The sequence below is a fragment of the Squalius cephalus genome, assembly GCF_949319135.1.
Source record: "Squalius cephalus genome assembly, contig: scaffold_42, whole genome shotgun sequence".
In the NCBI taxonomy this organism is placed as follows: Eukaryota; Metazoa; Chordata; class Actinopteri; order Cypriniformes; family Leuciscidae; genus Squalius; species Squalius cephalus.
This window is the reverse complement of record NW_027645824.1, coordinates 409,373-433,861: the sequence shown is the minus strand read 5'-3', so window position 1 is coordinate 433,861 and position 24,489 is coordinate 409,373. Positions and strand designations below refer to the sequence as shown.

At 37.7% G+C, this 24,489-nt stretch overlaps 1 protein-coding gene across 1 annotated transcript in view; it reads left to right on the top strand.

Annotated features, from left to right (window-relative positions):
• LOC307154161 (pleckstrin homology domain-containing family G member 3) overlaps window positions 1–24,489 on the top strand; it is a 466,245-nt gene that overhangs the window by 215,102 nt on the left and 226,654 nt on the right. The window contains exon 3 of the mRNA XM_079898929.1: window positions 7,923–8,371. Coding sequence (XP_079755055.1) covers window positions 7,923–8,371 — 449 coding nt within the window. The remainder of the gene's footprint in view (window positions 1–7,922; window positions 8,372–24,489) is intronic.

The following is a 24,489-nucleotide window of genomic DNA, read 5'->3' as shown; positions in this document are numbered from 1 at the left end:
TGAGATAGTAAAAAAACTACTGGGTGGATTTTTATCATTCTAGGGTGGTTTTGCTCACACACTGTCAACACACATTTATGTTCAAACACCATGTAAAAGTGAATTTTGCATAATAGGTGCCCTTTAATAAATGTCTGGATATCTTCCAAAAAAATAATAATTTTGGCGGAATTTTTTTTCTATATAGTGTTGATATGGCAACTAGTAAATACACAAAGTTTCGTCATCCAAGCATGTGCGGAAGTATTTAAAACAAGCGTGTTACAACTAGCCCCGTGTTACGTTGTGCCCCGCGCTCCCCTACCAGCGTGTGAAATGTTTCGAAATGTCTCTTTGCACAGCAAAGCACCCGTTTCAATAAAATGATATATTAAAGTTTATAGCCTACTTTTACATTTTCGCTGCTGTTCTAAAAATGGTTCTCACCATTACCTTAAACCAGCAATGCTGCTTGAATCCCAGTGCAGGAGCTGTAGGTTACCAGAAACGTAAGTGGTTTAGTTGATTGCTGTGGTGACTCGTGACACAGCACTGAATATGCACTTTTGCCGGTACAACTTGAATATTATTATTATCATAAACTTTTCATTAACTTCGGTAGGCTGTACAACAGGGAATTGTAGTTGGCTGCTTTTTCTGCAGAGAGCCGATCTCTGTTGATTTGTCTTAATTTTTTATCGATCGTTTGTTGAAACGATGAGGGTGAGAGACCTTGCGAGCCACATTGCGAGCCATAGGTTCCCGACCACTGTCATACAGCTTAATATGCAGAGGTAATTACTGTACAAGTAAGCCATTCGCCGATTGGTTTTCATGAAGTGTAAACACAGTGGTGCTATCAAAACATTGGTCTGTTTGTTTGAGCATCCAATCCAGCCTGACACTATTTTTTTATTAATTGCATGCCATTTAGCAACAGTCTTCTAGCTTTTATTAATATGAAATTCTAATAGTCAAGTCAAGTCACCTTTATTTATATGCTTTTTACAATACAGATTGTTTCAAAGCAGCTTTACAGAGATAACAGGACAATAATGCAACAAAGTTTGTTTTTAGAAGAAAATAGCGTCACAGTCCAAAAAGCGTCACTTTTTAAAAAAGCGTCACTTTTTGTTGTAAAGCGTCACTTTTTTACAAAAAAAAAAAAAACCCATCATTGAACTGACGGTAAATTTTTGTTGTAAAAAAGTTATTAATTTAGTTCAATTATATATGTTGCCACTCTGGAGAAAACCATGATGTCATCGTCCAGCTCAGTTCAGTTCTCATATAATGGTGTCAGTGATCAATAATATTGTTGAATATTAAATGTTAAATGTCCCCTACTAGGCAAGCCAAAAGTGATAAAGGCGACAGTGGCAAGGAACCAAAACTCCGGGCTCAGTTGCTCAGTTCTCCTCTGGCCAACGAACGAACAGTGTATGATTATGATTCAGGCAGCATTATAGGTCAGAAGTCAGATTGGATCGGAACATTCAGAATATTATTTAGTTCCATCTGGTTCTTCTGTCCATCTGGTAATATCGATCTAGTGTACAGCAGCGTATGCCGTGAATGAGCGTGGAATCATGGGAGTTGTTGCCTTCACCTCCACAGCCAATGGAAAGCAATCCAACGGGACTCAAACAGAAATCGTGTTCATGGATGAGCTAATGTATTAAAGCAACACCATGTAACTTTTGCTCTCGGGGTCCCCCTACAGTTGGGAAACAGTATTGTCTTCTACTATTGTCGTAAAATCTGTCATGGTTACACCAGGGGATACATATGCATTTGTTGACAAGCCGATACCCCCGAACTCTGCAGAAGGAGTTCTCACGTCTTGGGCAGACTGCCTGCGTTGCGTGAAATGTCTTCATCCCAGGTACAGTGGCATGTATTTCAGTATGTCATATGAATATAATTTCATGGGTTTTATTTTTTTCAAACGCCAAAAGATTGCGTAGTTCACGTTTACAAGCCAGCGTCATTATAGTAGCCTATTGGCTACTGTTTTACAGAATGGATATGCTAATTCAATTCAATGTTTGTGTGGTAGGTAATAGCCATATATCGTCAATATTATAATATCAAGCTACCATAGATGAATCTGCAAAGTTGAAAAATCGATTTGCATTATAGCCTGAGGCAAGACACTTTCACCAGAAAAATAAATAAACAAACATGACTATCAGTCATTAGGCTAGTTAGTCTAAAAGATGATTTTGTCCGTCTAATCATGTATTATTTACTTGCAAGAATGTAGTCCTTACCAAACTTGTACACGCCGTTTAGACATAGGCTTACTTCTGCCTTTTTTTTTGTCAATATACTTACTAGTCCAACAGCATGACGGCCAAGTCAGCATCGGTCGGGCACCCCTCCTCCTCCTTTAGCTCACGCCAGCGAGCGAACGCTGGACCAATATTGATCCTCATCCAGCCTTTGATTTTGTCACTCTCCCTTTTTCTCTTCCTAGTCTCCTCCGACAAAACCTTTGCCTTCTTCGGTTTCGTTGCTGCTTCGGCCGTGACAACAACATACACACGCTATACCAGCCGGGAAACAAACGCTAGTTAGGCTCTCACGTCCGAATTTGAGGAAATGGGGGGTGAGGGGGAAGTGAGGTATGCCGTAAAGCAGTTGAATTTTGTAGTTCTTTTTGTGCTCGGGTTACTACCCAAACCCCGAAGTTCCATAGTGCCAGTAAAAGCGATACAGACCCCGTCAGGCTATGGCAGACGTGTCATTCAACCTATTGACATCAAAAACATCAAAATCAAAACAAAAATGGGTCACTGAGCACAAAACCAAGCATCTGCAATAGCCATCCCAGTCCCCAGACCTGAACCCTATAGAAAATGAGTGGGCTGAACTGAAGAGAAGAAGCGCCAACATGGATCTGGGAATCTGAAGGATCTGGAGAGATTCTGTATGAAGGAATGGTCTCTGATCTCTCATCAGGTATTCTCCAAACCATAGACTGTAAAAAAAGATGGACGACGCCCCTTCGCTCTCTTCCATTGATGAGAACTGAAGCCGCCAGAGTTCCGATATGGCGCTGACATATTGGAACTTGAGTCTGCGCAGTAGCGATCTCGGGACCAGACCTGCGTAGTAGTGAGCAGGAAGTAAAGCCGCGAAATCAACGCTCCGCCCTCACTCGCCTCAGGGAAAGTGCATTCTGCACACTTTTTTAAAAATTGATTGCAGTACGACAAGAGGCTTGTTAAAATAAAGTAAATACAATCTCCTCAGTCCTCCGACGATCCCGAAAAAATGTCCGTTGGTGCTTCAGTGACTACTTCGCTCGGAGAACCTGTCAATCACAGCTGTCAATCATGACGTTACACCACCGTTTCACGTAACTAACTAAAAACCAACTTATTTTTGAAACAGACACTTGAACTTACATCAGCGTGATAAAAATGACAGCAAATGAAAGAAACCACCTTTGGAAAAAGATATTTGAAGTGTAATTTAATTGTTTAGTTGGTCTCACATCCCGTTGAATAACACGGGGAGGCGGGGCTTATGACCTATACTAGGACCAGTCACCGGGGGGCGATCGAGACGTTTTGGCTTCACTTTTCAGGGCTTGTGCGGCACGCTTGCTCCAAACTACTCAGGCATTATAGGAGAAGACTCAGAGCTGTTATCTTGGAAAAAGGAGGTTGCAAAAAGTATTTAATAAAAGGGGTAAATAATTGTTCCCAATGTGTTTTGAAGAAAACATTTATTTCAGAATGTGATTTTTATTCCCCCCCACTTTCAATTCTTTTACTTCAATAAAAGGTTCGATTTTTGCATTTAAAAAAAAAAATATCAAAAGGATAAACAATGCAGATTTATTTTTTACAGCCATCTTTGATCATATTTACCAAGGGGGCAAATAATTCTGACCAGCACTGTAATTAGCCTCCTTTTTTGACATGAAATTACTTTAGCCTCTCTCTGCTTATCTTGGCCTCTCTGCTAGCCTGGCAAGCCAGACCTACATCAAGATGTTAGGTCTGGCAACTCACCATAGACACGGCTCAATCCGAGGGGCGGGATAAATGGCTGTCTTTCAAATTCACTCTGCACGCAATAGGACAGCGCTTCAACCAACCAGAGCATTTTCCCAACAGCGGAGCTAACGTTAGTTGATAGATTCAACTTTTGAATCTAGCCGGCAAAACTACGAACACATCTTCCTTTTTTAAGAATGACTTAAGTGCCGTTCTTTGCTCTTTTCTCAAAGAAAAACGTAACTCCAAGTCCTCCAGAGTCGCGGCCAAAGCTGATTCGAAAGACTGTTCGCCAGCAGCAGCAGCAGCCATTCTTTGTTTTCAAGTAGCAGGGAACCGTCGCAACTCTGTCGTCATTATGTTAAGCCTGTAAGTCTGTAAATTAATGGCAACCTGTAAATTACATAGACGTGGTTTTTTAGAAATGAATATTCACATCAAGATTTGTGTGATTGACAGGTTGAGGTTGCCACCTTGTGGGTCATTATTGCAAAGGTAGTTGCTGTGTTAAGTTTTGTTGTGGCCAACGATTATTGGTGTTTTACCCAGCCAAACGGCACCTGTAGTTTTAGTCTGTTCCCAGAAGTAACACAGTAAAGATGTGTTTTCGGTAGCCATTCCCGGCCTGTTTATTGTCTCCTGCACGATATACCACAAATGGCAACAAGGATATTAAATGAATACCACTGCGTAAATGGACTGTAAGAGTCACCGTACACTGGTCGTAGTCGAAAAAACAGAGTTGTTTTTTTGTTTTGTTTTTGTGGAGGAACCAGGCTCGTGTTGGATTAGCAGTTAGCGTCGGAAAAATCTACCATGGCTCTGCCAGTCGGTCGTGTGGACTAATACAATGATGCAAAGGAGGATTTTGAGTCATATCTGGAACGTCTGGAGCAGTGGATGTTGGCAAATGAAATCAAGGATAAAAAGAAGGTGTGCGTGTTTCTCTCGGTGATTGGGGCTGATGCTTATAAGCTGCTGAAGAATCTGGTGTCGCCGACAGTACCGAGTACTATGCAGTATCCTGATCTGGTGAGAGCACTGAGCACGCATTACAAGCCGGCACCGATTGTAATCGCGGAACGGTTTCGTTTCCAGAAAACCAGAAAGAGAGTGAAACTGTCTCTGATTATGTGGTGGCTTTGAGGCAGCTATCAGCTACCTGTGTTTTTGGACAGTACCTGGATGATGCACTGAGAGATCGTTTTGTGAGTGGACTACGCTCGGATGCCGTGCAGCGCATGAGTGGACTACGCTCTGATGCCGTGCAGCGCAGGTTGCTGTCTGAAAAGGATCTGTATATTGGGGACACTTCAATAAAACTAGAAAAGAGCATGAGAACAAAAGAAACCCATTGAGCTGGAGGCAATTCATCACCAATCCATAGTTTTTTGGGCCATAACAAATACTCTTGGGGAATGGTTCTCCAACCACATCTGAAAGTTGCTGCCCTTAGGAGTATTTGGGAAGAGAAATGGTGGTTCACTGGGTTTAATCTCAGGTTATCACGATGGTTTGGTAAGTCTAGAGGCTTTTCTCTCACCCTCTGTGTTTTTTACCTTCCAAGAATAAGGATTGAATGACCCTTGAATAATCTGCTGGAGTCTATTTCATATATAGATATTCATACATGCGTCTAACTACAGTTGCAGACGCTCAATCAACTTGCTCTCTAATGTTCACGGACCGCTCCAATATGGCGGACGGCTCACATAAAGCGCCAAATTGAAACGGCCACTAATGAGGCATCTATGTATATCTATGGTTCATGATACTCTAAGCATAACATGTGGTGTAAATTAGTCAATTTAATATAATAAGATTTAATATAAATGTATTTTCATAAAGTATTTATCTGAACTCGACCGCCATCTTGGAATTTTTTTGTGAGCTTCTAATAATACATTCTGAAATTGTCTTAAAATACTGACTAGGTAAGCAGCTCTGTAAGTTTGGCCACTAGACAAATGATCATAATTCATAACAACAACTGAACATCCAGTCAAGACATTGTACAAAATAGTTAAGAGTAAGAGTTAGTCTAAAGCTGTAGTGCAGTTATTCACACAAAGCAGTTTGGCTTAAGAAATGTGGTTTAAAAAATGAAGCCATATTATTTGTTTTATTGACATTGTTTATTTTTAAATGCTTGTCCATTTCCAAAGGCCTAATTCTTATAATTAATAATTAATAGGCTTAATTCCTTTTTTACACACATGATATCATTGACCTCCCTCCAACGGTTTGGAGATATAGAGGTAAAAGTCCAACGCAAGGCGTAAAGGGGATGGGCTGGCAGCCGTCAGTGCTGTTGGAAAGTGTTTACTTTCAAAATGCTCGTATGGAAATGAAGGGCGAAAAATTAGTTTCTTCCTTCTGTCCTGCTGTTGACCTCAAGTTCACTTTTATATGCTGGAAGACGCCGACTCTGAGCAAGTATGGGTTTATTGTTTGTCTGTCTTGTTTTGACAGGTTTAATTAATCTTAATTTGGACCTTAAGAAAGTGCTCTTAAGAACGTATCTGTGAAGGCTTTAATTTAATGAGAAACTCTTCATGTCACATTTCCTCTGGACAAATGAGGTACATATTAAAAAAAATGTCTGTATAATAAATCAAGGTTATATTAAGGTGAATACACCATTAGCTAATATTGGCTTTTTGTTAGGTTCAGTTCTGATCAATGTGGTTGTGAGATCATTGCCTAGCTGGTCAGAGTCTATTAATGTGCTTTGCATTATTACTTGTTCAGACTCTTCCTATTCCTAATCTTTTGACATGCACAAAATATGATTTTCAAAGGGCATGCATGCATTCCTGTCAAACTGAACGGTAGTTTTGAATGAATGTCTACTGTGAATTTCTAATCGCAAATGCTCCTCTTTCTAGCTAACAGACTTATTATGCGCACGATTTAGGAAAGGATGAGTAATTTCATATTTAACCAGATACCAACCTAATTAAACAGTACTTTCCTAATACTTCTGATTTGATTGCTCTTTCAGGTAACCTGCTGACTGTTCAATTTTGCAATACATACCCAAGTAATGTCAAGTCTTTGTAAATCCTAATATTGATAATCCCTTGTGCACCATTTAGTTTAAGCAATAAGTACAATTTTCATTGTCTTGCTTCATAAACCAGCTTTTGAGCTAGGCTATGTGTTGTGTATTTCGTGTAAAGATATTACATTATAGCTTAATAATACACAAGTCTTATACAGAGTCTGACTCAGAGATTTCATAAGATGGGTGTGCAGATAACTACAATCATTGAGTAAGACACTTTCTTGTGTTGTTTGTCTATTTAGATATGTCATGTACTATAATTCATGTTTCACTTTTGTGAAATTGTATTGAATGTCATGAACAAAAATAGTGTTCATAAAAGTTAGTTAGGGGTGAATGGTATGACCAAAATCTTATACAGTATATCATTACATGTTAATTTTCACTCGCAGACAGTTATTTTGCGAGAACTCAGCTTAATTGAAATTAAAGGCACAATCTTAGGTCTGTGACTTTAATGACACCTGCAGTGATAATGAGCCAAGTAGAAAGCCACTATTAAAAAGACATCCCAGTGGAGGGCCTGAAATTAGTCAGTCAGCTCCATTTGTAACTTAATTAACTCCAATTTTAGACTAGTGTTCTAATGGAAAAAGTAGTTTTAAAATCTAATGAGATGATGTTTCATATAACAGCATGGTGACTTTTGGCTACTGGTTTGATAAGAATGATTAGTCATTTCAGTTCACATATTGTTGCACTATTGTTGGTTTGATTGCTTCTGTTGTTCTCCTTATTTTTAAGTCGCTTTGGTTACAAGCGTCTGCTAAATGATTAAATGTAAATGTGTGAGAAATGCATTGTGATTGTCTGTGATGTGCAGATAAATCACTCTGTGTACCTTTGTCTCTTTGTTTCTTCTTTAGAATCACCTCGGTTGTCCACTGCCTCTGTTGGCAGTAATGACCGGGCCTCCACTGCTACGCTGTCCGATTGCTCTGACTTCACAGATGTCCAGAGGCCCATAAGCGTGGTCTCCACCATCTCATCCGGGTCTGGTTCCTCTCGGGAGGGCGTTCTCCTGTCATCCGCTGGTGTGCCCATTGAAGACAATGTGGATCTGGAGTTAACGTCTGCTGCCGATTCAAATGAGACTCAGGGCAATAATCTCGCCCAAGCATCCAGTCAATTTTTCCAGCAAAATAGCAGCAACACTGTTAACAACAACAACAGCTCCTCTGTTTCCAACAGTTCCTCTCCATTTGCTGCCAACACCATGGCACCCAACCCTGAGCTCACCTACCTGGACCGTGTGGTCATGGAGATCATTGAGACGGAGCGGATGTATGTGAGAGATCTGCGGAGTATTGTAGAGGTCAGCATGAGTCTTTACCTTTCCAAACATTTACAAACAACTGGGTCATTCCATGTCAAATCAACCAAATTTCAGAAACTTTCCCTGCTCAAAACAAAAATCATTTCTAATTTCAGTATAATTTATTCTTCAGACATTTCTCTTTAAACACAAAAAGTATCAGCTGTTTGAAAAGTTTTTGACCATTGAAAATTAGTAAAATTCAACAATTTGAGCATGCAGTCACAATGGAATCTCCATTTCTGTGCAATTGAACCATATAGGACCTTAAAAATTAAGATTTCAAAAGAAAATTGTAAAATCATATTGAGAAATCTATACTTTGAGTTACAGTCATGTAAACTTTGGAAAAATAATATTTATGGCACTCAGACAGGTATATTCTATGCAATTATGTTGATATAAAAAAAGAAACAAGATACATTTCTAGTTTCCACATTATTTGTTCTTCAGATATTCCTCTTTGAAAGAAAAAAATATCAGATGTATGCAAAGTGACCCACATTTAGTTTTTGACCACTGAAAATGTGTACAATTGACCAATTTACTCATGGAGCTGCATTAAGATCTCCATATCTCTGGGATTGAACCATATTTCAATCCCTTAAAATGAAGATGTGTTCCCCCAAACGAAATGTTTATTAAAAACTAAAACATAAAAGGATATTAAGATTATCTTTAATTCTTTAAGAGTTACAGGCATGCAAACTTGGCAAAAGAACACAAGAAGTGCTTTTTCCCATTTTTTTAACTGTCTCCGTTGGCATATAATACAAAAAAGATTGCTAAAGTAAACAGATTTTTGCTAATAGACCATCAATCTCTGTGTAAAAATCTAATAATAATGCTGCCATCTTTCTAAAGTCATTTTACCCTCCTGTAATTTGGCTCAAAATATCAGAAGAAAATTGACATTTTGACCCCCTCGACAAAATAGTGGATTTCTCAGTCTATATACATTTATGACATTTAATATTTTGGCTTTCTTCTTCATTTGTATTTCTTTCAACAGAATTAAAAATGATCACAATCAAATTTTTTAGCCGAGGACCTCTGGTTGAGTTGACACAGAATGACCCAATGGCTTATAATCAAGTGTCAATTGATTAAAATGTGAGAAAATGTAATTTATTACGTTATTATTCTTAATCATATAACAATTCACAGTTAATCCCATATATCAAGATTTACTGAGAAACCCCCAAAAAAGAAGAAAATTTTACGCAACAAGTTGTTGACAAGTAAATCATTGATTAGTTAGCATCAAAATCATTAGATAAGTTGCATCTTTCAACATACCTTGTGATGTTCATTCATGTTTATTTCATGCTATAACTAGTAAAGAGGAAGAGACGATCAGTTCACGTGCACTCCGTGTTGCTGGTCACGGCAATCTTTCACGCTACATTAAAGAGCATCAAATTAACATTAAAGAGGGTGAATTTTGTAATAAAATTGAGAGAATTTGAAACTGAGACCTAGTTCTTATAAAAATAACAAAGCACATAGCTTATTCGATAATTGGACAGGATGCATGCACTTTTTGTCCGAATGTTTTGCATATTGGATACCCGTCTTCAAACACCTCTGAATAATTTTTTAGATAACAAGAATGCTCTCAAATAGCTTCTTTATTAAGCTTCTTCGGCAGATACAAGTCCGAGAGATCGCGTTGGTCCACCATGTTTTCAATTTGAGAGTTTCATGTGCGCTGAAAGCTCATGTGCCCCATCTTCCTCACAGAGCATCCAGGCACGGCACATGGGTGCCTCAAGTAGTTGATCCCAGTCTGAAAGACTAATTTTCATGTTTTTGTTTGTTTTGTTTTTTTAACGAAAATTCCAAATTCATACGGTTTAATAACTCTGAATATCTTAATCACGGTTAATTGTGATATTGGGTAACCGTGACATCCCTAGTGCTAGATGGATATTTTTGGCCGTTTTGTTGATTGATATTTAAGATGAGATTTAAACAGTAACATTTTTAAAAACACTTAGAGACCCTGCTTTCAGTTTTCTTTTCAGTTGTTCCCTTTACTTTGCGTCAAACCTTTAGAGATTGTTTATGGACATTTTGACATGATGACTTTCTACACTTCATGAAACAAAACCCAACTCAAAAAAAAAAAATTTAATTAAAAAAGCTGTTTGTGCCTCTAGTGTAGAAAGTCCCAGTAATAGAATCCTTGCAGAATTTCCTGAAAGGTGTGATAGTGAACACTGTTCAAACAGTGAAAAGTCACACATCATCCATGATGGAGTTCCGCCAAAAATACTTTTTAGAAAGAAGGCACATTTTTGGAGCTTTAAAACGTAAGAAAAGTTCAGGATGTTGAATCTTATTGCATGTGAAAAGCCAACAACAGTGTAGATTACAAACATGAATTTCCAAGCTGTGCTTTATCTACTAAATTGTAAATAAGGGTGAATTCTTGTTCATTGCAACAAGAACTTGCCAGGATCTTCTCAGTACAGACAGATCCTTTTCTCGAGATCAGTTGATCCAGGTATTAGACAGAAATACCATCAAGAACTTTAACCATTTCCACCGATGTCTACCAGACTTAGCAACAGAAGTAGACTCTTTTCAAAGTCCCGCCCTCAAAGACAGCACCTTTAACAAGGGGAAAATGGCAATGGCAAATTTGAGCTGTACTGTTCTCCAATCATTTAGTCCTCTTAAACCCCACCCCTCTCTTACAATTGACTGCAAACTTGCATTCAGCGCTGCATCCATCCATTCAACAGCTGATGGATCCCCACCCTACACAACACAGAAGAAAAGCTTTAAGAAAGTTCCTCAGCTTTAAGCTGATTATTCCATTAGGAGGTCAGTTCAGTGCACTGTAGTCGAGATGAGTGTGTGGTTAAACCCATCAGGCCATATCATGTCTCACACATCATGTTCAATTCCCATGCTTCTGTATTCACACTTGAATAAATGTTTTCATTAGATGTTGAATGCATTTGAAGTGTAAGAATTGCTTATGACTTGTTAGCAGTCAGGCATCCAGTGCACTGGGATTATCACGTTACATAACAACAGGTTTGACAATTGGATTGTGCCAATTTAGTCCTCCAAGTACACAACACAATGACACACAGCTTGAAGTGAGATTACAAACAGTCATGAGGTGTGAACATAAAAAGCATTATCACATGCTTAAGTTGAGTTTAAAAGCACCGCATAAACATGCATCACAATATCATTATTTATTTAAAAGCATGCACTTTGAGAGAATTTAACAGATTATTTTGATTTATTTGAGAAAATTAGTGACCGGGTGCATGATACACCCCTGAGATCATGCAGTCCTGAATAATCTGTCCACATTTGGAAGTCATCTTCATTTATATAGCGCTTTTAACAATGTAGATTGTTCCAAAGCAGCTTTACATTGATAATAGGAAATTAAAGTAAAGTGTTTAGGCTTTATAGCAGCTCTAGAATAAAGTTATTGTCCAGCTAAAGTTAGTTTGATTGATAGGGCCGTGCCGGTAAACTTGACAATCGCATCACCGCGGTTGTAAAGCGCCACCACGGTGGCTGAATAGTACCGGCGATGGTCCGGCAAAAAAAAAAATTGTATGTGAATGCTGTTTTACATTAATATTATGACACACAAAGCTTTGTTTACAAAAGAAATAATAAGTTAGCAATTAAATGTTATATTCGCAGCCATGGAAAAGTTTGAATTCATGACGAAGGAGAGTTGTGCGTGAGCCCATAAATTTAAACTTTGTCAGCTTTGAATTCTGGTTTGCGATCTGGTCACCCGATTATCAGCGAATTTAAAAATATTCCATTAGTTATTCCATATAGAAAGCTTGAATTGTATACTTTTAAACAAAACAATTCAAGACGAAAATAAACCGACTAGCATATGCTTACGTATTCCGTAAGTGTGCATTTCTCTCTATAGGCGCGTTCACTGCGAAGATGACGAGTCAGCATTGTCAACTTCATCTTTCCAGCCCGACACTGACACACACACACACACACACACACACACACACACACACACACACACACACAAAAAAACACTTTATTAATAAACAATTCAAATGTCTCCTTGCTTAATTTGACACATTCATAATCATTACTTTTGCTGGTTCTTTGTGACAGCTGTTATGCGTTATTGGCAGCGTCACCCTCCGGTTACATGAACGCGTCACCCCATCAGCACCAGAACATGGAGATTTTATTTTAGAGAATAATCGCACAACATATTAGATATTCTATAATTAAATCACCTAATCGAATATTCAAAAATCGTGACTCATCCCTGCATGGAATCTCGTTTCTTTTCCCATATCTTCACTCGCGTCTCATCCATTTCCGAAGGGGATTATAAACATTTCTTCCTTTGTTCGCTTTTAATTAGGTCTATTATTTTCGTATTCTTTACTGTGGTAAAGTAGAAAAAATGCGGTAGGACAGATAGCCTACATTTTTACTGGTAGCCTACGTCAAATTCTTTTTAACACAGTTTGTGCTTGTTATTAGACATATGGTAATTGGTAAGGCGCGTCAAGTTCATTTGTAAAGCGCGTTTCAGATTCACGGGTGATTTTAGTTTGGCTTTCTCTGGCAGCGCGCAAACATAGCCTAAATGCCTTGCCCTTGTGGAAGATAAAATTCGCTCTTCATACCTTTTACAACAAGTAGAAAACATGAAGATATCAGAAAAGAGATTGATGGTCTCTTTCCTGCTCGTGTCCCAGATCCCTCTCAAAGCGCAGAGCGGTGGGCTATTTGTGTGGAAATATTAAACGAAAGTTTTTTTTTTTTTTTTTTTAATAGATTCAACTTTATTATATTATGTAAGTTACCAGTATTTACTGATATTTATTTCAATGCTTTACAGGCTTTAGTGTGTTGTTTCTTTGTTTTTTTAATTTATTTCAAAACAACCCCCCAACCACCGCAACACCGCCGGTAGTTGGTCCATTACCACCGCGGTGGTAAAAAACTGCCACCGTCACAGCCCTATTGATTGATTCACTTCCATCGCAACGATCATTCGTTATTAACTTGGAGGCCGCTAACACAACACCGTTTTAACAGAAAACTCTTTAAGTTCTTTCTGCGCAAACTTAAAAAACGCGAACCAGTGAGAACGCCGATGGCGTGCACATGCGTATTACGAGTTCAGTCTGTAGGTATGTGCGTTTGAATATATGTGCGCAGGCGTGTAGTCCTTCCCTACAAATCAACCCTCAACATACTACTTGTCTGGCCTTAAAATTAATAACACAGATTTTTTATCGCTTCCACGTAGCCACGCGAACCGGAATTATCCCAAAAACGTTTTATATGTAGAGAGGTAAAGGGAGGGGAGGGAGCTGAGAAGACAATGACCTGCATAATGAGCTGCATAATGAGCCTTTCATTCAGGTGTGTCACTGAGAGTACCACAAGTAAACAATGTGAGGACTTATTTTGAATGCATGCAAATTGTATAATATCCAAGGTAGGCTAAACATTTCTAGTAACTATATATGCAGTTAATTCTCATACTGTATTTTCAGAAAGTTTTGGAATATATCCTCTCCCCAAATGTGTCATTAATAAAAAACAATAATAAATAATTTAATGAGAAGGTTTATATTGACCTATTAAGATGTTGCTTACATCTACCTTGTAAATATATGTTTTGCTATTTTATTAAACAGTTTTCACATATAAATCAACAACAATTACAATTTTAACAATATTTCAAGTGTAATCTTTCTTTTTAAAAAGTATGCATTTTATCATACGTATTTCAAAGTTATAAGGATTCATTAGTTTGAATATTGGAACAAACACTATAATTACATCTTAGTTGATAATTCAATATACCTACTTTATTTTTGACAAAACATCACTATATATTTAACACATGAGCAGAAATTGACGAACAAAAGCTTATTTGATGTGACAGTAGTCTTTTTTAGAGTAAAAACTTTATAATCTATACAAAACTAATCAACGAAATCATGTCTAAACATTCATATTTCATCTGTTTCACTCATCTCAGTATAGCAATATGGTTTGGTAAAAGTTAAACTAGTAGATGTGTTCATGTAAAAATAACATGTTTACTAATGTAAGTGCAAGTGTGAATGAAGGGCACAGATGCGCGCTGTTGTTTACTACAGCTGAAGTAAACATCTGTGTCATTCATTCATTCACACACAAGACACGAAATTCATATTTAAACTGTCTTTTTGCGAGCTGTAGTAAACAACATTGCACATCTGTGCTTTCATTCATTCACACGCAGACACGCAATTCATATTTATACAGTATTTTTGTGGTTTACAGACACTATTGCATATCGCGATTAGCAGTGTTGTGCCTAAACGCATTCATTGAACGATAGTTCATGAACTCATTCATATTTTGGGCGAACGTGAACTGAACGTACTGTATTACTGCCTGATGAACGTTACTGTGAACTCGTTCATTCTGGTGTCTGTGAACGCCACGCTCTCTCAGTTTAACTTCGCTCAATAGAGTGCCAGATTTCTATAGAGCCTTCCAGGCGAAAACCCGGCTAAAACACACCGTAAACCGGCCTTAATATGTAGCGGAAAAACACCCAATCTGGCAACACCAGCCACCAGTGTCTACTGACTCTCTTGTTCGATCTCGTTCATCAAAATGAACAAATCTTTTTTCGAGTCATTTCATTCATTTAAGGGGCTTTAAATGTTATACTATTAACTGCCAAATTCCCAGAACACATCCACCTATGCAATCTTGATCATATTCTGAATTAAGAAATCATCATAATGCAGTCAAAAATCGTTTACAGGGAGCATAAATAATTACTTTACCTTCCGAGTCTTTCGTTCATTTGTCACGTGACAGACGCAATGAATGGATCGTTCATGAACAACTCATCACTTACGTTACAAATCAAAACAAAAAGCAGCAAGGAGGCGTCGTATGATCATTTAAACGAGTTTTATGACAAGGTCGTTGAGGATGGAAAAAATCTGACTCATTGCTTCAGTGTTAAAACTGATAAAATAATTGTCTGTGGTTCTAAATGGGCTGTGGCAATCATTTTGAAAAATAATATCTCTCAGCAACATGTAAAAAAAGAACTATGAACTAGTTCATTTTTGGAACTGTGAACTTAGTTCAAAATTTTGAGTATGAACTATGAACTGTACTAGTTCATTTTAAAATTTGTGAACTGAACTTAGAACTAGTTCATGTAGAAAGTGAACTTTCCCAACACTGGCGATTAGAACAAAGCATTTAAAAATAAAGAACTTACTACAATCCTCAGCTGGATCCGTTGTTCCTCAAAATGAAACTAAACCGCACTTCTGAGGTATATTTCCCAGGATTATTATTACAATAGTATTATTCCTCACAGCGAAGCAAGACGACGTAAAGTGCTCGTAAAATTAACTTGATGTGTTTTATCCAGCTGATGTGGGCGTTGACACGTTTGCATGGATCCCTCAGATCATTTGTGTTTGAATAGCATGCTCTCTGTGGGCGTGGTCACATTAACACTTAATGAGATTAAATAAGAACGACTGACATCTCTCTCTTTTCATACAGATTACATAAACTGAGAATATTTGTTTTTTATATAAATTATTTCATTTAAAAGAAGAGAATACCAGTACCTACTCGGTATTTTTCAAACGGTTCCGGTGCTTAAACGGTTCTTGAAACGGTACTTAAGAAAACTAAACCGCACACACTTTATCAAAAAAATAATACCTCTGTGTGTGTGTGTGTGTGTGTGTGATTTTCTGAAAAAGATTTTCTGATTTCTGATTAAATGAAAAATTGTGCCTTTTTAAAGGCTACTAATGTAGCACAAAACACTTGAGTTAAGTTCAAAATTTTGTCTTCTCATATTATGACTTTTACAAAACAGAGAAATATCTGACACTGAGCAGAAATATTTAACACACACAGTATAGCCTCATATAAATATACTTGATATTGATATACTTCATACTTGATATGCAAGATTTGCAGTTGGCATTAAAATACTAGACTTACCCGAAGAGGAACACTGGCAGCTGAACTTGGCGTGTCAGAGGTTTTGGGTTCTAATCCGCATTCATATTTTTTTTTTTTTTTTTTTTTTTTAAACCGATTATGCTCATCAGTGGTTGTATATCAAGCAGGGACACTTTGTGTCCATTATATTTTGAGATTTCACCAGAGCGAATAGATATGAGGCGCCGTCTAGGGCTTAAATCAAACTTCATTCAAGCACATATGAAACCCTTGCATACACATATACTAGGTAGTCACACATACATGTATCCTGCTGAATGCTCAAACTAATACATATGAAATGCACAACTTCTAAAGTCGCTCACGCACACACACGCAAACTCTACACACACGAGACGCGCGGAACTCTCCGCGCACATACTCATCTGAGACGCGAGCACACACACACACACACACACACACACACACACACAACTCTCCGCGCACATACTCATCTGAGACGCGAGCATGCACACACAAACTCTCCGCGCACATAATCATATAGACGGCGCCTCATAAATAGATCGATCTCCGCAACGTATTGAAGCGCGCGTCCGAGTGAAGAATCCGAGCGCGTCCTGATCGCAGCGGCAACGAGCACTTTGTCTTTGATCACTTGATTTAAAAAACACATTTCAGCGCTAGATCTCTTATTTAACAAACGAACTAAATGAATGCTCTGCTGGTTAACTGGAGATGTTTTATTATTGGATCATTCGTGCCGCGAGATGTTTTATAGGGGGCGGTAAAAAACGTCAGGCACCGAAATCAGGCACCGAAAGTTTCGTTCTTATTCGGTCTGGTTACTACCGTTTACGTCGGAACCGGTTCCCTATTGGAACCGGGTTTCGGTACCCAACCCTACTTATATGTAAGATCAAAATCGACAGAGTATTTGAGTCTCTTTTGCACTGATAAGAAAAAAAGCGAGCAGATCACGCAGGCGTGATTGCCGACCCCAGGGGGTTAAAAGTGGTCTGGCGGATGAGTGTATGCACACTAGCACACCCACAGCAACAACTTCAAAGGCTGCTTTAAATCCTGCTTTAAGCTACTCGCATATTTTTCCATTAAATTTAATTATATTTGTCCCAAATCATTGTTAGTATACTCACTGACTTCACCCTAGGCTGTATATTGCGTATAGACAATTTTTCAGTAACGAGTTTTTGTTGTTTGGCAGATTGAAATATATATGGCCTGTATATAGCCTTTTATGGCCTGTTTCTGTTATTTCCATTGTTTTTTGTTTTTTTAAACTCAAACTGATTGATTGCCACTTTGTTCATTGTTAAAGGGATAGGCCTAGTTCACCCAAAAAGGTTACTCACTCAGTTACTCACTTATCAGTTACTCACCCTCATGTCTTTTTAAATCCGTAAGACATTTTCTTTCATCTTCATAACAAAAATAAAGATATTTTAAATGAAATCTGAGAGATTTCTGTCCCTGCATTGACAGTCTACACAACTACCACTTTGACAAAAGTTCATACAGAGATCGTACAACTATTATATACACCTTGGAAAAATATAGAAGTCTGGACCTCGGTGATCTCATAGCTGGCAACGGCCATTGTTGTAGTACTTTCCTAGTGACCAGACTCACTTACTACAGGTGAGATTTAGCATTATTCACCTGTAGAAAGTCACCAAAACCCGTTTTGCTGAATTACAGTAATTTTTTTAGAAAAATAATTGTTTACTGTGAATACATAAAGGGAGCTATTTGCACAATTTCACCTGTAGTAAGACAGTCTGGTCAATAGGAACGTACTACAACCATTGGAATATGAAAAACTCTTTTGGTGAATTACAGTAATTTTTCTGTACATGCATGAAGTACAATTGTGTACTGTACTGTACATGTCACATTTTATTGTCAAAATGTCACCTGTAGTAAGTCAGTCTTACCAATAGGAAAAAATATTAGCAAATATTAGCTGCTACTAATATTAATATGCTTACCATCTTTTGTGATAATCTTTGAAATTAAAGTGGCAGCTCCAGGACTTTTTTAGGAGAGTGCTAAGGGGTTTTAGTCATCTAGTCCCCCATTTAGTCCCCAACAACATGAAACATTCAAACGCACAACGCACTCCAAAATATGAAACATTATGGTTACATATACATATCTCCGTTTGAGCAGATATCCACAAACACAGTAACAGTAAACACGGGTCTAAATATTATAATATTCACCATATATCTAGCAACAGTACAACTGCAATGTGAAGTTTATGCAACAATAACATAAACTAATAAGTAAGAATTTCTTACCTTACATCTTTCTTGTCTTCAAATCACGTTCTTCTTCTTCTGAGGTAAATCCAGTGTAAGCTCAAGGCGCGTCTTTCAAACTCGATGAAAAGCAGAGACTTGTGAAGTTTTTTCGTGCTTTGTTTTTGAGGTAACGAGCGCGTTCGCGTTCCATGTGGTGATTTGCATGTGAATCTCTTTTGCACGCGTGGGCGTGGTCAAATTAAAAATAATGAGCAAGCGTTTGAGATACTGGACATCTTGTTGGTTTTATACAAATTACTTAAACAGAGATTATTTGTTTCGTATAATATAAAAGTACATACTTAAATGATTATAAAGGTATATGGCTCATAAATGTGTGGCAAGTATTCGCTAAGTTTTGTTTCAGTTTATAGACGTGCTCAAGAAAAAAAAGTTCACCGCGACGGGGAGGCAGAAAGCACACCCTGTTTATTTTCTTTATTTTACAAAAGCACAATGTTTTGATTTGATTGTAAGTGGACACATACAAAAGTAGAAGTATCACAGATTCTTTTTTTATATTTCTTTTTTCTGTATGACCATAAATGACGGAGTAATTTAAGTTTATTGTGCTACAATGTGAAGAAAATCCAGCAAAACGCGCGGGCGCGTTTGCCGACCCCAGAGGGTTAACTTCAACATACTGTATTTATTGCATTTTATTTATAAATTTTCTCTTAAAACTACATTTACAACGTCACATTGTAAAGTGTGCAAAGTTTTTAAGCACATAGTAGTTAGACATGTTATCAATTTCACTCAACGCCTCATTATTTTATTATCGGATCAGCTCCTTGAGCCAATGGTGTCTTGGTTACTAATGTAACCCCCATTCCCTGAAGGAGGGAACGGAGACATTTCTTCAGGTGACTAACGAATTAGGATCTCGCCTGAGAGCCCAATCCCCTTTGAGTGGTAACAAAACAAGCCAATAGATATTGACGAGTGAGATTTGCTTCGCGAACCACTCCCCATGAGACGTGTATATAAGGAAGCGTGTGGGACTCACTCATTCAAGTTTTGTGCTTGGGAGCCGAGAGGTGTCCTGGTAGTTCAGCGTTGGCACAGCGATTGTGGCGACGTGACGTAACGTCTGCGTTCCCTCCTTCAGGTTGCATGAGTTACCTAGATGTTCCCTTTCAGTCAGTCACGTTCAGTGTTACATCAGGTGACTGACGAATTGGGATCCCTAAGAAAGACACCACAGTTGTTGCCCTTTTCAGCCCTCTTCATAAGCCGCCTAAACCCTAATTTGTTTGTTCATGTTAGTTCACAGTGCAATAAATACAAAGTTCTGACATGAAACTCTAGATGGCACAGGCTAATGGGTCCTTTAACCCCCTGAGGTCGGCTATCGCGCCGGCGCGATAGGCTCGTTTTTTTCGTATGAGTGCAAAAAAATAATAAAATAAAAATATTAATTTTTATCTTATATGCTTGTGTTATACATCAATCTATCCTGTTAAGTGTGTATTATTTTTGTGTACACTCACAATAAAAACAAAGTGTTGTGCTTTTCGCCAAATAAAGAAAAATAAACACGAAGCGAGTTCTGCCTTCTCTCTGTCCGTGTAGTCCATTCTGAAACGCGTCCGAAAATGAATCATAACTCAGCGAATACTTCTCACACAGGCACGTGAGATATGTCTTTATGAAGCTTGAAATCTCCTCTTTTAAATGAAGTAATTTATATAAAAAACAAATGTTTTCAACTCATGTAATCCGTTTGAAAGCAAGGAGAGGTACCGTTTTTCCTTCTGCCTCATTATCTCTATAATCAGCTGCGGCCGCCCCGCCCCCGGCGCGATTCACATGTAAATAGTTAGATGATCTAGTATGCAGCGCACCCGCCCCCCGATCAATGCCATAAAAAGTTTCTTCATCAGACTTACTGATAGTTCATCGCGTTTTGAGTATGACACGCTTCTCCGGTAATAAAGACGCCCTTCAGATGAGGACGGCGAGGAAGAATGCACCTTTTCCTCAGAGGAAGATTGTAACTCAGACGACGAACGGCAGCATTTTGAAGAGCGAATTCCGCCGAGAACACAATTTCGGAGTAAGTTTTACTTAAAAGTCTTTTGTCTTTTATTTTTCGTGTTCGCATTTATGAGGAAAAAACAATATTACGTGACAGTTCTCCATTATGGACGCGAGCGCTCTAAAAAAATCACTAAAAGACTTTCAAACTTTCACAGAGACCTCAAAACAGAAAGTACAAATCCTTTCTTTAAAACGAATTTCGTTTTGTATCAATTGTATCTTACTTTTAATAATTTTTTCATTAACAAATTTCCTGGATTTAAACTGCAAATTAACATTTATATTTCTTATAATAAAAATGAAAGACCTATGTTACAGACATATGAAAGACAACATTTCGTTGATTAGTTTTGGATAGATTATACATTTTTAATGTAAAATATCTGCCACCTCAAATAAGCTTTTGTTTGCCAATATTTGCTTATGTTAAATATAATATGTTTTGTCAAAAATAAAGTTATCAAATAATCAATCAAATCCTTAACCCCCTGAGGTCGGCGGTATCGCCGGCGATACCAGCTCGCTTTTTTTTTATCAGTGTAAAAGAAACTCATGAATACTCTGTTGACTTTGATTTTCCATAGGAGTTTCATACATCAATCGATTCTGTTAAATGTGTATTATTTTTGTGTATACTCACAATAAAAACAAAGTGTTGTGCTTTTCGCCAAATAAAGAAAAATAAACACGAAGCGAGTTCTGCCTTCTCTCTCTCCGTGTAGTCCATTCTGAAACGCGTCCGAAAATGAATCATAACTCAGCGAATACTTCTCACACAGGCACGTGAGATATGTCTTTATGAAGCTTGAAATCTCTTCTTTTGAATGAAGTAATTTATATAAAAAACAAATGTTTTAAACTCATGTAATCCGTTTGAAAGCAAGGAGAGGTACCGTTTTTCCTTCTGCCTCATTATCTTTATAATCAGCTGCGTCCGCCCCGCCCCCGGCGCGATTCACATGTAAATAGTTTAGGTGATCATCGCATACGCCCCCCGATCAATGCCATAAAAACACAGTTTCTATCAGACTTACTGATAGTTCATCGCGTTTTGAGTATGGCACGCTTCTCCGGTAATAAAGACGTCCTTCAGATGATTCTGGACAGCGAGGAAGAATGCACGATACCGGGTTGTTTCCTCAGAGGAAGATTATAACAGACGACGAACGGCAGCATTTTGAAGAGCAAATTCCGCCGAGGACACAATTTCGGAGTAAGTTTTACTTAAAAGTCTTTTGTCTTTTATTTTTCGTGTTCGCATTTATGAGGAAAAAACAATATTACGTGACAGTTCTCCATTATGGACGCGAGCGCTCTAAAAAAAGCACTAAAAGACTTTCAAACTTTCACAGAGACCTCAAAACAGAAAGTACAAATCCTTTCTTTAAAACGAATTTCGTTTTGTATCAATTGTATCTTAATTTTAGTAATTTTTTCATTAACAAATGTGAGCCGATCCAAACAAACCTGTGAAACGCCCACATCAGCTGGATAACACACACCGCGAGTTCACTTTCAGACTTATGTACTTTACGATGCTGTGAGGAATAATACTATCTTGATAATAATCCTGCAAAAATTTACCTCAGAAGTTCTGGAAGTATCATTTCGAGGAGCAAACGGATCCCGCTGAGGAATTAGGTCAGTTCTGTTTGCTTTGTTCTAATCGGAATGAATGAACGCAAAGATGCGTGCTGTTGTGGAGCTACTACAGCTGGCAAAAATACTGTTTTAATATGAATCGCGAATACAAAGAAAGATTACACTGGAAATATTGTTACAATTTTAAATGTTGTTGTAATTGTATAACCTTATACAATATAAAAGGATAGATGTAAACAAAATCTTAAAAGGTCATTATAAGCCTTCTCTTTAAATAATTTTATTAAGCTTTATTAGTGACACATTTGGGAAGAGAATATATTCCAAATCTGAAAATACAGTATGAGAACAATTAACTGCACAATTACTAGAAATGTTTACCTTGGATATTGTACAATTTGCAAGCAAAATTTGTGGAAAAAACAACAAACCACTTATATATTGTCCTTGCATTCTTGTGGCTCAGTCACACACCTGAATGAAAGGCTCATTACGTATGCAGCCTCATTATGCGGGCCCCATTGACTCTGCAGGTGTGAATCACGCCCACCCGCATATGGCCTTTCCAAACAAAAAGTGTTTTACAAGATTTAAATCAATGTATTGTGTTATGTGAATGATTAGGCAGGATGATTTTCACATAATTTTGAAGAAAAAATTCAAGGCAACGACATCCATTCGTCAAAAGTCTTATTTACATATATTTAGAATGTGTTTTATGGCCTTATTTCAGAAACTTTAGTTTTTTGTTTTTAAAAAAAACATGCATAAACATTATTCTCTCAAAAATACAAACATGTACATGCAAGTTGTTCACATATTATGATAGCCCTGTTTGTGCTAAATAGAGTGAATTTACACCTTTGCCATTAATATGTTTATAAGCAACTGAAAAAAGCACAAATGTCAGGGCATGTCAGAACATCTCAAGGACCCCAAAAACCCCTCAGACCCCAGAGGGTTAACTTTGAAATATGTATGATAAAATGTATACTTTAGTTTTTACAAAGAAAGATTACACTTGAATTGTTGTTGTAATTGTAACCTTTTTAATAAAAAAAATATTTACAAGGTAGATGTAAACAAACTATTAAAAGGTAAATATAAGCCTTTTCTTTAAATAACTTTTATTGTGTTTTATTATTGACAAATTTGGGGAGAGCATAAATATTCCAAAACTGAAAATACAGTATGAGAATTAACTGCACAATTACTAGACATGTTTTCCTTGGATATTATAGGCCAAATTGCAAGCACAATATGAGGAAAAATAAAAAAGAATTGAGATGCTTCCAACTGTTGCTCTTGCATTCTTGTGGCTCAGTGACTCACCTGAATGAATGGCTAATTAAGTATGCGGGCCCCATTGTCTCCTCAGGTGTGAACTACTACATATACATGACCGTTGACGCCCACTCCGCATATGGCCTTTCCAAACAGAAAGTGCTTTGCAAAATTCAAATCAATGTATTGTGTTATGTGAATGATAAGGCAGGGTGATTTTCACTTCATTTTGAAGAAAAAACACTAGGCGATGACATCTTTTAGACAAAAGTCTTATTGGCACATATTTAGAATGTGTTTTATGACCTTATTTCAGAAACTTTAGTTTTTTCAATAACCACGCATAAACATTATTCTCTCAAAAATGCAGACATGTACATTCTTGTTGCTCACATTTCATGGTAGCCCTGTTTGTGCTAAATAGTGTGTAATTTTTTTTTTGCCATTAATATGTTTATAAGCAACTGAAAAAAGCAAAAATGTCAGGGCATGTCAGAACATCTCAAGGACCCCAAAAACACCTTAGACCCCAGAGGGCTAACTCACCTGTTCATAATCACATCGTTATCTATAGGGCACAGCTGATTGGTTCCTGCCATATCAGTAGCAAATGAGCTTGCGTGCTCAACCTTCAAATACTGGGTAGCATTTGCCTTAGCAGTGCAGTGCGCTTTCAGAAACCCTCCACCTTCCCCAGCTCCACCTGTATAGATCTGCTACGGGTAATTCATGTATGCTATATTGTACAGCAGCAGCAGCATGTCTTACTTGCTCACAGCAGCGTGTCATGTATGTATTGGCAGTAGCAAGTCCCATACTTGTTCTGCAGTAGCAGCAATAACCTAGCAGCAGCATAGCAGATCTATTCCGCCAAGACCAAACATA